This window comes from Pseudomicrostroma glucosiphilum, assembly GCF_003144135.1.
Source record: "Pseudomicrostroma glucosiphilum strain MCA 4718 unplaced genomic scaffold BCV69scaffold_15, whole genome shotgun sequence".
Taxonomy (NCBI): Eukaryota; Fungi; Basidiomycota; class Exobasidiomycetes; order Microstromatales; family Microstromataceae; genus Microstroma; species Microstroma glucosiphilum.
Window position 1 is genome coordinate 311,419 of NW_020289927.1, and position 11,452 is coordinate 322,870.

General features: G+C 56.7%; 3 protein-coding genes across 3 annotated transcripts; 1 reads left to right on the forward strand and 2 right to left on the reverse strand.

Moving 5' to 3' along the window:
• Window positions 1-1,783: 1,783 nt before the first annotated feature.
• BCV69DRAFT_69130 (hypothetical protein) lies at window positions 1,784-6,304 on the reverse strand. The gene is made up of 2 exons (XM_025495449.1): window positions 5,952-6,304; window positions 1,784-5,818 (listed from the first exon to the last, which is right to left on the reverse strand). The coding sequence occupies exons 1-2, from the start codon at window positions 6,132-6,134 to the stop codon at window positions 1,943-1,945; spliced, it is 4,059 nt and encodes a 1,352-aa protein (XP_025345801.1). The 5' UTR covers window positions 6,135-6,304; the 3' UTR covers window positions 1,784-1,942.
• Window positions 6,305-6,840: 536 nt separating this feature from the next.
• On the forward strand, window positions 6,841-10,133 carry BCV69DRAFT_273615 (hypothetical protein). Its single transcript, XM_025491012.1, has 2 exons — window positions 6,841-7,268; window positions 7,343-10,133. The coding sequence occupies exons 1-2, from the start codon at window positions 7,055-7,057 to the stop codon at window positions 10,057-10,059; spliced, it is 2,931 nt and encodes a 976-aa protein (XP_025345802.1). The 5' UTR covers window positions 6,841-7,054; the 3' UTR covers window positions 10,060-10,133.
• An 8-nt stretch (window positions 10,134-10,141) lies between these two features.
• On the reverse strand, window positions 10,142-11,442 carry BCV69DRAFT_284948 (hypothetical protein). The gene has a single exon (XM_025493228.1). The coding sequence runs from the start codon at window positions 11,387-11,389 to the stop codon at window positions 10,238-10,240; it is 1,152 nt and encodes a 383-aa protein (XP_025345803.1). The 5' UTR covers window positions 11,390-11,442; the 3' UTR covers window positions 10,142-10,237.
• Between the last annotated feature and the right edge of the window lie 10 nt (window positions 11,443-11,452).

Genomic DNA, 11,452 nt, shown 5'->3' on the forward strand with positions numbered 1-11,452 from the left:
ATCACTCATCAGCAAGTGATACAATTCCTTCACCCGCCTTTACAAAGTGACTCGCATAACTCCTACCAATCCACACGCGAGGGCGTTGATCTTCCGATGTTTCACGCGCACGGGAAGATCTTGCCTGACCCAGGATGCAAAGATTACCCCATCCACCTCCTTGTGACGACGACGACTCATAGCAGCCAGAATAGCAATAGACCCGCTCGGATCGCACTCGGCGGTCCATTGACCATCTCTCTCCCCTTTTCCCCCATCTGCGGAGATCTACTCTCTCCGCAAGGCAAGTGAGAGAGGTCCGACCACACGCGCTCCCCCCTTGCAGCTTCACGGCAATTTACAAACCGGTCCTTGCCCATTCAACAGCCCATCTACTGCTTTGTCCCCCACCCACCCCTCTCCTTGAACTCTTTGCCGGCGACTTGGATGAATGAATGGATTCGATGCTGCAACGTGAAATGAAGAATGAAAAGTGGCTTACGCTAAGTCGGAAGGTATCGGGATCAACCCCCACCCACTGAGAGTCGAGTAAAGTAGACTAAAGTGAAAGGAAACAGTCTGTGTAATCCACAGGTGATCACTCACTTCTCATGCCGTGAAATCGCAATCGCTACGGAAGCGAAGAGGTGAGAAGCAAGGGGGAGGGGGGGGGGGGGAAGCAGAAAGGAGTGCGGGGCACCTTGCTGCAAGATTGTGAAAACCCTCATCCACACCTGGAGAGAGAGAGCAGGAGGTCGGTTCGGCAGGACGCCCGGCTCGCACCCCCCCACGCGCGTGGACCGATGCGCTCGGCGTCTTGAATGGATGGGAATGGGCGTGCATCTGGCTGCAAGGCTCACCATCGCTCACGACTACGAACATCGAGCGATCTCGACACGCAGGCACGGTTCGCCTTCTAGGATCACGGGAAAGGTCGTCTAGATCTGGGCTGAGCTACTCGCCTTCCTCATCAGTCTGACTCGACCGTACAATGATACACATTGCCTTCGCATTTCCCACTCATCGGCCCCCACCCACCTAAGCAAGCTCCGACGGATCCCCTCCAGTCCCGTTCGCGCCCACCTTCGGGAATCTCCACTCCCCGCACACGCACACGCACACGCACACGCACCTGCTCCCGCATGCCCCGTGACCAACCTTCACTCTAACCTAACCTTCGCGGTCGACCCTTCAGTTCCCACCCTGGACCCCTCTCCTCTGCCCGACTGTGCACGCCTTTCCCCACATTTCTCCCCGAAATGCAGACCGTGAGACGCATCTGACCCTCTCCCCTCTCCCCGGGATGGGGTCAGAATGAGAATGAGACTGAGATGAGAATGGGAAGGAGGTGCAGACAGTCGGGGAATCTCGACCAAGGTTGTCTCTGAAGCTAGAGCATGTGTGTGAGCCGAGAGGAGCCGACAGCCGGTGCTGCGCAGGGATGCAAAGGGTACCAAAGCCAAAGCGAAGGTAAGGCTGCGCTTGACGTTGCGGGATGTTCAAGCATGGGATTCCAATTCGGAGAATCGTACCCGCACCGCATTGACAGGACAGGACACTACACTACAGGACAGGACAGATTGCGCTGCGCTGCGCTGCAATGCAACGTGCGTGGCAAAGAGAGAACAGGTTCGATGTTCAATTGACGTGGACGTGTTTTGAGCTTAAAATTCAGTAGCGGGAAAAGCGGGAGGAGGAGCGGCAGCGGGAAGAGATATCAGCTGGTAGGTCAGATGATATAGATCCAACCGTAGCTCTCTGCCTCTGCCTCTCCCTTGGCGTGGCTCCCAGCTCGCCGAGCCGTTGATGACAGGCACTTCGATCGCACGCATGCAGAGCGTAGGGAGAGGATCAGGCAAGGTAGCTAATAAGATTAAGAGCGGGCACACTCAACACCCAAGAGCAGACCGTCTTGCTTCAATGGCCAGCCCATCGCCATCGCCATCGCACTCGCCCTCGAGGCTCAAGTGCTGGAAGCTGGCCCTCCCTGCGCTCCTTGAGATACAGCACCCTCTACGGGACCATTCTCAAAGACTTCCACGACGCCAGCTGCTGCTGCGTGCTGCTCATTGACGCCATTGCTGCCGCTACCCTCCAGCAATGCCTCAGCTGGAGCCGATCCCGAGGGCACCAGCGCTTCCCCGTCCGCCTTAGTAGTAGCAACAACAGCAGCAGTATCGCCCTTTGTGGGCGACGCACTACCGACAACCTCAGCAGGGCGCGGCGAGACAGGTCCGCTAGGGGACTGCGGCTGTGCGTGGTGCGTCTCAGATGCTGCACTAGATGTTTTCCAGGCGTTGTGTCTCTCCCTCTCCTGCAATTGCTGATGGGGTTGCCAATTCTCCCTAGCAGACGAGGAAGTCACGCCTGCGTGTGCGCCTGAGGTCGTAGGAGCACTAGCCGTTTTGCCCATCGGGACCGAGCCGGTGCCCAATCCCGAAGGGATGGGCCCGCAATAGGACGATGGGGGGCCAGCATTGGCCGTGACGCGCCGTCGCAAAGAGGTATCTGGGGAGAGGGTAGGAGAGGCCGTCCCGCTCCCGCCGCCACCTCCGGTGCCATTGCCAGTTGCAGCAGCGGCGGCAGCCCCTCTCTGTCTTCTTGCCTCTCTCCTCTCCCTCCTCCGCGCATCGGCTGCTGCGCCTGCCGCGCTCGCACTAGCCGTCGAGCTGTACCCTCCATCGTGAGCTGCTGAATCCAGCTCGGTACCCGTATCGTCTGCCGCTGCTGCTGCGCTGGTCTGACTTGCATCAGCATCGCTCATGATATGTCCTCCGCCCAGAGAGGAGGGAGCACGATGCTCATAGCGTGCCCCACTCTCCATCGAGAGGTCTGAATCTCTACGCGCACGACCGGAGCCAGACCTGCTACGATGGTGATGCTGGCTGACTGACTTCCTGTCTTCCAGCGACGAGAGGGTATTCTCCAGCTGCGCTTGGATGCGAGCAATCTGATTCGTCACGGTCATGGTTCTTCGCTGAATCTCGTAATTCATCTGGTCCTCGTTGGAGTGATTCCCGCCCAGCATCGAAGGGAGGGGTGAAGCGGAAGCCTTGTCTCGATCAGCGTCTGAATGGGCAATGGAGGCAGTAGGGGCGCGACTACGTCCCACGCTGGGTCGACCCTCGTTGATACGATCCTCTGCAGCCTTGCGAGCCTTGAGAATCCTCTCGGCAGCTTGCGAAGGAGTCATCGAGGCATGAGATGTCGGAGAGGAGATGCCGGAAGCGTGGCCAACAGACTCGTTGTACAGCTCCATGCGAGAGGTGTTGAAGGCGATATCCTCATCTCCACCTGCACCCGACACGATCCCTCGAATCTCATTCATCATCGCCTCCCTTTCGTGTTCTAGGGAGTCCATGGCTCGTTGCATGGTGGACAGCTCAGCCTGAGCTTGCGCTCGAGCATCTTCCGTCTCTTTCAATTGGATCTCGAGCTGCAGACGCTCCATATCCCTCTGCGCCAAGGTAGAGCTCAGACGTCTGGATTCCCTCCTCTCCTTCTCCAGCTTCGCCCTCGTCTCATTCGCCTCCTTCGTGAGTCTCTCCACGAGTTGAGAGATCTTGGCGAATTGGACTTTCCACATCTCGCTCTCGCTCATGAGAAAAGCCAGACGCTTATTGAGTCTGCCAATCTTGTTCTCCAGCCCATCACGAGCATCGACGAACGTGTCGGCACGATTCCTTAGAGCGGCCAGGGCAGCAAGCTCTGCCTCAGAGGTGGTGTGGTTCTTGGCTGCTCTCATACGCAAGAGGCGGGCCAAGGGCGAAGGGCGAGTGCCATCGTGCAGAGCCTTGTCGAAGCCTGCGACAACCTTTGCTTGATCCCACCATGCAGGCGCCTCTAGCTGATCATCTGTCGGGGACCTTGTGATCATCTTCGATAGCGGTCTGAAGCGTCCAGCCGGGTAGGCCTCGACGTACTCCCTCGGAGGCATATAGTCACCCGTGGAGTAGCCAAGAGCCTGGACGAGCTTACGTCTCCGCTTCTCTCGCAGTCCCCGCACCGAGGGAGCGCCTTTGGGAGGATGAGTGAGCTTGACAAAGTTGATGTCCAAGTCAACAACGCACACCTCCTTGGCAGGCTTCACGATGCTCCGGAGCTCGCTAGCGATTGCCACAATCCAATTCCCCGGGTCTTCAAGGTATATCTTGACGTCTCGAGCATGGCAGCTCTGCAGAGCTGTGCCCTTCCAGCCACACATCTCGACCAAGTGTGTGATGGTCTCCACGGCGAGACCGAGAAGGGCCGGGTATCTTGACATGAAAAGCACCCTCCCGTTGGGCGCCAAGGCGACCTCACAGATTGTGAGAATGTTGTCGATGGAGAGCGTCTTGAAGAGAGGCCACATGGTCAGATTGACAGCAATCTGGCCAGTACCCCATTCAAGAGCTCCTGGAAAAGTACAGGAGAAAGCGACATCTCCATCTGGACTATCCACTGTCAGCTTTGTACCGATCCGAGGCGCGGGCGTGGCTAGGATGGCGCTCATGAGCTGATTATGCTTCTGGATGTTGCGACTGTACTTGTTCCAGGCCCACTTGTTCCAGTCGCTAAGCAAGTCGTACAGAGGCCACTTGGAGACGATACAAATTGCATACGGCATAAAGAAGGCATTGTTGGCGGGCAAGAAGCCATCTTCGTCCTCCTCCTTTTCTCGTGCAGCGGAGCCCTTCTTGCCCTTCCGAGCTCTAGCAGCACGATTGAGCTCTCGCTTGATAGCTTTCGTTCTCTTCTCGTCGGCAGGGGACCAGACAGTCAGGACGACACCATAGAAGGCCACAGGAGAGAAGCTGTCTTCGAAGCCGGGGTTCTGCTGGGTCGCTCCGTTGCTGCTGCCAGAGCCCTCGCCGGCAATGGATAAGGTACTATTGCGTTTGCCAGTGTCGGTGAAAGTACTCTTCACAGGCGTCTGAGGGTACGCTGCCCTGCCGCCTACCGACAATTGAGCAGGTACGGAAAAGGAGAAGGTGTGCGAAGAGGCTGCTGGTGGGTAGCTGCTTTGCCCAGAAACAATCTCAACTTCTCTTGTGAAGGAGAGCTTCAACGCCTTGGACAAGACCTTTGCTGTTTCAACCCTCTCCACCCTGCCTCGGCCATCCGACATCTCGATGAACTTCGGATTGCTCGTCGTCTTGGAGCTATCGGCTGTCCTGCCTTCCCACTTTCTCTCTGCATCGGCATCGGTCGCGCCCGTCTCGCCTTTGCGCTTGGCCTTGAGCTCTGCAGGTGAGGGACAGATGGAGCAGCCTAGGATCTCTGGACGCCAAAAGCGGCCAACGGCTCCTTCCATGTGGTGTACGCCCGTTACGCAGTCCTCCTCAGCAAGCGTCCAGACGGCAGGGTCCTTGGGTAAACCAGCAACGATGTAGAGCTGGGCAACAGTATTACCATCGCCCTCCTTTGTGGGAACAGCGGGAACACCAGCAAAGGCACTGTTGTGAGTCTTCTGGGTAGGTGTGGTACGTCCTGTGGGCGTCTTTGCCCTATCTTCGTCGATGTCGTCTCTGCGGTAGTGGCCACCATTGATGGGCGTCTGTGCTCGCGATCGTGAGGAGTGAGAGGCGACGGAACCTGTTCGTGAGGCCACTCGCTGTGATGGATTCATTTCGGAGAGGAGAGGTGGTAGCGAGTCTTCTGCGATGTCGTCGGCAGCTAGCGGGGCTGCCTGTCCGTTGGCCTTTACTGCAGGGTCGTTCTTGGGTATATTCGTAAGAGCTGGAGCGGCGTGATCGGGCTGGGTAGATGCTAGTGACAGGGCAGAGCGAGAGGCTGCAGCTGCAGTCGCTTCTCTTGACTGTCGTTTAGGTGGCAAAGGCGGAGGCGGGTCTAGCTCTTGCTGCGAGGGCATGAATGGGTTCGCGGGGCAATTCGTTCGTTCGTTTAAGTAAGTAAGCGCCGTTCCAGTCAATGCGACCTGATCATTCGCCGATGTATACGGGCCGCTTCTGCAGAACTCTCTCCGTACTCACATCGGCTATCCAACCTCTTCTGTTGCCTCTACTGCCGTCCGCCAAGGCATTGAAACTCCTGTGGCTCCTGAGGCTCTCCGTGGACTTTCTAGCAGATCGCAGCAGATTGGAGAAGACGCCTGTCCTCTCCTTCTTCGACTTGGTTGATTCTGCGAGCGAGGCATTAGAGGCCACGCTCCTCATTGCTCAGGCAGACCAGGGCAAAGAAGGTTCGATGGGGTTTGGCGGAGGGCGGTACGGCGCGTGCGGCTGGTGCGGAAGGGAATAGGTGGCACAGCCGGGCGAGCGCTTGGTATCCCCAGAGCGTCAAGCCTGCGAGGGGTAAAGCCACTCGTAGCGCCTAAGGCAATTGCCGTAGAAGTGAGAAGCGGAGGATGATGGCTCGTCGGCGATCCTGGTCAGCCTTGGCTACGCAAGTTGGTGGGCCGAGGGAATGGAGCGTACGAAGGTGGTCAAGGCGTTTGCGCCCGAGGTGGCCCCGAGGTGTTTTGTGACGCGAATGTAACGGCTTGGAGGATATACTTTTAAGATGGTATAGATGTATCGTCAAGACGGCAAGATGGACAGAGTATTGAGAGAGGCAAGGCCGGACTTGGCGGAGAAGAAGAAGTGGAAGGAGGGGCGTGGGGAGGGCGATGTGCGAAGGTGAAGGTCATCGACGCAGGCTCCTCGTCTAATTGCCAAAGCCTACAAGGGCAGCCAGCCACTGCTTGTCTTGTGCAGTGGGGATTGATTGTTTGGCTTGGCTTCCCTGCGTCCTCGGCAGAGCGGGGTTGCAGGAGTTGCAGTGTGCTTCCGTTCCGATGCCATACTCACCTCAGCCACTTGCTCCCCTCTGCCTCCCATCCGACCCGACAATTTCTCTTTTTCCTACCCAGCCATTGTTCCTCTTTCCGAAGGAGGCGCCGATTCTTCTCGTTCAGCCACTGCTCAAGGTCTGACGAGCATCACCTACCAGACAAGGTCTACCTCTTCCTCACTTGCACACAGGCCGCCCATTGCGCTTCGTCACCCTTTCTCAACTCACCATCGCCGCAAAATAACGTCTTATCTATTAGCGTCTGGCAGAACACTTGCGGCCTTTTCCCTCCCCAGCCTCCGCCATGGCCATGGCCGCCTCTGCAATCAACTCTGCGGAGCATCAAGGAGCAGCAAATGGCCAACATGACGCTGTCTATGTACCGCCGCCACAGCTGCAGTCACTCGTCGCTCTCGCAGATACAATTGCTTCGCAGCCAGAGAGATTTGCACTGTCCAAGGGCGATAGCAAGGTGACTAATGACAGTCTACAAGCTCTCAAGGACGTCTTTGCAGATGGTGAGTCGGCCGAGCCTCAAGACCTTTTCTGCCCTCACACTAGCTGATCCCTTTTCCTCCTTACTGCCATACAGCTCTCGCCTCCGAAGGAGACTCTCTACAACACATCGGAGACTTTCTCCACGCCACGCTCGAGGCTCCCACCCCACCCACTCGCTCTGCAAAGTCAAAGAAGCGCAAGAGGCAAGCACAACGCTTTGCACCTCATCATTCCTTGTTCCCTCCCACACCACTCTCTGGTCTGGTCGTAGATGGAATGGAGGAAGCGCAGATCTGGGAGCAGCTCGAATTCCGAGGAAGAGCAATCGAGAATGTCCTCTCGAAGATTCTCATCCCTACTGGCGCAGATGCTAGCGAAGTGCCTGAGGATGAGGTGGAGCTCAAGGCAAACAGCGATGAGGAGGAGGAAGAAGGAGACGAGGCAGACCCAGATGAGGAGCAAATGATCCGCCACATCAGCGCCTTGTCAGACGCAGAGCTCCGAGCCGTGGGCATCGATCCTGCTCTTCGGGACCAGCTTCTGGCAGGGGATGACGACTTCCAACCAGACGACGACGAGCAAGACGATGACATCGAAGATGAGCATGCTGACGGCTACCCGGGCGCTTCAGATTATTCCTCGGATGAGGAGGAAGAGGGGTATGAGCCAGGAGCCTCCAAGAGGGTGTACGTCGAGCCTCTGAAGACCGAAAAGGAGCAACGGCGGAAGAAGGAGCTGGATGAGATGCAAGCTATGGGAGGGCGCGGTGCTTATGTCCATGAAGAGGACGAATATGAGGATGATGAGGATGAAGATGATGAGGATGAGGATGAGTCCGAAGAGGAGGAAGAGGAAGAAGCTCAACCGCCCTCGAAGAGATCCAAGTCACTGCTGGATTCTCTCGACGAGGCTGGAACTACAGCCGGTCCCTCTCGCCGCAAAGGGCCTCGTCATCCTACACTAGACGACGAGTTCTTTTCGATAGACGACTTCAACCGTCAAACAGAAGAGGACGAGCGCCGCGAGATCTTCAAGGAAGCAGGAGAAGGAGGAGACTCTGACGACGAAGAGCTGGATCTCTTCCAGGCAGTGGAGGGCGAACACAATGGCATGGACCTCGACGAGGAAGAGGAGGAGGAGGAGGATCTTGATGCCAACGACCCTACGAATATCAGGTTCGCCGACTTTTTCCTCCCTCCTGCTTCGGCTCCCAAGAGCGGCGGTAGAGGCTCGGCGGATAGGAGAGCAAAGGGCAAGGGCAAGGGCTCCAGGGTCGGAGAGGGAGCTAAGCTAGCCAAGCAGGAGCGCGATCGACTCCTCTCCGACGCCGGAGAGGAGGAGGAGGAGGCAGACGAAGAAGAGACATCGCAAGGATCTGCCGGCGGCGAAGACGAAGAGGGCTTTTCTAGCAGTGAAAGCGAAGAAGAAGGGCCTGCCCGGCCGAACACAAGAGTGAAGTTCGCCCCTACGGTGGCCATTCGCAAGATCAAGAGTCGGCGCAATAGATACGACGACATGAGCCAGCTGCAGATGCTGCAGGCCATGTCCGCTCAGTCAGCAGAGGGCGAGGACGAGGACGAAGACGAAGACGAAGGTGGCGAGGAAGATGAGGATGAAGAAGAGGAAGGCACTGAAGACGAAGAGGAGGAGGAGGAGGAAGATGACCATGACGAGGAGATGGACGAGTCCGATGCACCATCCGAGAGCGCGGCAGGCGAAAGTGCCTTGGACGAGGACTTGGAAGACGAGACTGCCCGTCGCTTCGCCGGTGATCTCTTCGAAGACGGCGATGAAGACGAGGAGGAAGCACAAGGCAGCAAGCTCTCCGCTCACGAGAAGCGTCTGGCCAACCTCCAAAAGGAGATCGCCCGTCTAGAATCTGAGAATGTGGGAGCCAAAGACTGGACTCTGGCCGGAGAGGCATCCTCTCGAGCTAGACCGAAGGACTCGCTCCTCGAGGAAAATCTCGACTTTGAGCAATCTGCCAAGGCTACTCCCACGATTACCATCGAGAGTACCGAATCGCTCGAAGCTCTGATCAAGCGGAGGATCCTTGAGAATCAATTTGACGACGTTGTGCCCCGTCGTGCCATTGCCCAAGCAGAGTACAAGGCCGACTATGAGCTGTCGGACAAGAAGTCTGGCAAATCCCTCGCGGAAGAATACGAGAACGATTTCCAACTTGCAAATTCCAATGCAGGTGGGGACGCTCCGGAGTTCAAGGGAGAAAGTCAAATTCGCCTGGAGAAGGACCGAGCAGAGGTCGAGGACCTAATGGACGACATCTTCAACCGTCTCGACGCGCTCTCCAATGCCCACTTTATCCCCAAGGCTCCCAAGATGCGAATCACCACGTTGAGCAACACCCCTACTCTCAATGTGCAAGAAGGGTTACCCACCAGTACCAGCTCCCTCGAAACGAGTCAATTGGCACCACAAGAAGTCTTCAACCTCTCTTCAGGAAGCAATGCTTCTGTTCTTCAAGGTGACAAGAGTGAACTCACACCTGCTGAGAAACAAGGCCTGTTTAAACGCAAGAAGCAAGAATTGAAAAAGGTTCAGGCTGAAAGAGAGGTGCAGAGGCAGGAGAAGAGGATGAATGACTTGGCGAGTGGGAAAGTTCAACCGGGTAGTAGTGGTGAGACTCGTAGAGAGAAGCAGGACGCCCTCAAGAGTCTCATTGGTAATAAAGGGGTTAGTGTGGTTGGAAAGGGAGATCCAAAGGGACAAGGAAAGGGAAAGGGAAAGGGGAAGGGACAGGAGAGGACGCTGGAGGAAGGGGATAAAAAGGGAGAGAAGTTTAAATCGTAGAGAAAGCGGGATGTGGCCTCTCTTTAACATCATCACAATCGTTACTATCCAATCAACATCAATCGTCATCGCAGCAGTAGATGATTGTTCAGTGCTGTGGTATTGCAATTCCGAGGCTGGGTATAGTATTTGAGTGAACTGCAATGCAATGCAATGCGCTGAGTCAGGAAGCGGTAGATCAGGCGACTTCCTCCATATCGTCATCATCGTCCTCATCGCCATCGCCATCGCCCTCGCCATCAGCCTTTGTGGCAGTGGCTGTAGCAGCGTTGGAGACCTGTTCCGTCCCGTCTTGAGCTGCCGCCTGACCATCGTTGGGTGCCTCTGCTGCTGCTGCTGCTTCGGTGGGAAGCGGTGTAGCATCAGCGCTGGGAGCAGCAGCTGATACCTCTGTAAGTTCTTGAGAATGAGACACTTGGTCATGCATCGGCGGAAGCAATGAAGGGGCTGCAGGTCCCACCGTCTCCGCCTCCGCCGATGCCCCCGCTGCTGTCGCTGTCGCTGCATCAGCTGTATCTTCTTGAAAGGGCGGTAGGCCTAGAATGGATCCTTGTCCTCCCGCTGCTGCTAGACGGGGGTCTTGCTCAATAGCTGCTCCTATGAGCTCGTCTACTAGACCAGGAGGTGGCTGCTGTTGCTGCTGCTGATCAGGTTGCTGTTGTTGTTCATGTTGCTGCACTTGCTGTTGCTGCTCGACATCTTCTTCATCGTCAGAAACTGGTGGAGGTCCCTCAAGATCTACCTCTTCGTCGTGACTTCTACCAAAGAGGGAGCCAACGAGCTGACCCGCTTGTGTTTGCATCTCGTCGATTTCCCGCTGTAACCTCTGTCGCTCCGTCTCCATTGCGCTGCTCCCACTGCCACTCGCGCTAGCGTCAGTCTGTCCTTCCTGAGGTGCCTGACTGAGTAGTAGCGAAAGTTGCAGTGCTCTCGAGAGTCCACTGAGTCCCTGTACACTCTTGACAATGGTATCGCATCTATAATCGCTCATGAATGCCTCCTGTTCCAGCCTACTAAGTCCTTTATCCCTAAGTGTCATCCCACCAACCAGTTCGGCCATTCCCACCTCGAGTGTGCGAATATACTCGTCAATGCGCTTATTGATCCGCTCCTCCTCTTCGGCTAGGCGACGTTCAGAGGCAAGACGCAACTCGGCTGCATCGGCTGGACCGGTGAGAGAGGCATTTGTAGTGCGCTGTGAGGAAGAGGAGGAAGAGGAGGGGTGTAGAGAGGAAAGGTGGCCGGCTTGGAGACCGCGCGTGCGGCGGACGTCGGTCTGAAAGGGCTGCTGCCGAGGTGGAGCTGGGAGGGAGGGGGAGTTGGTAGCCATGGTGATGAAGGTGGCTGACGGTGATGATGATGGTGATGGTATCGGAGTGATGGTCAAGGAAGC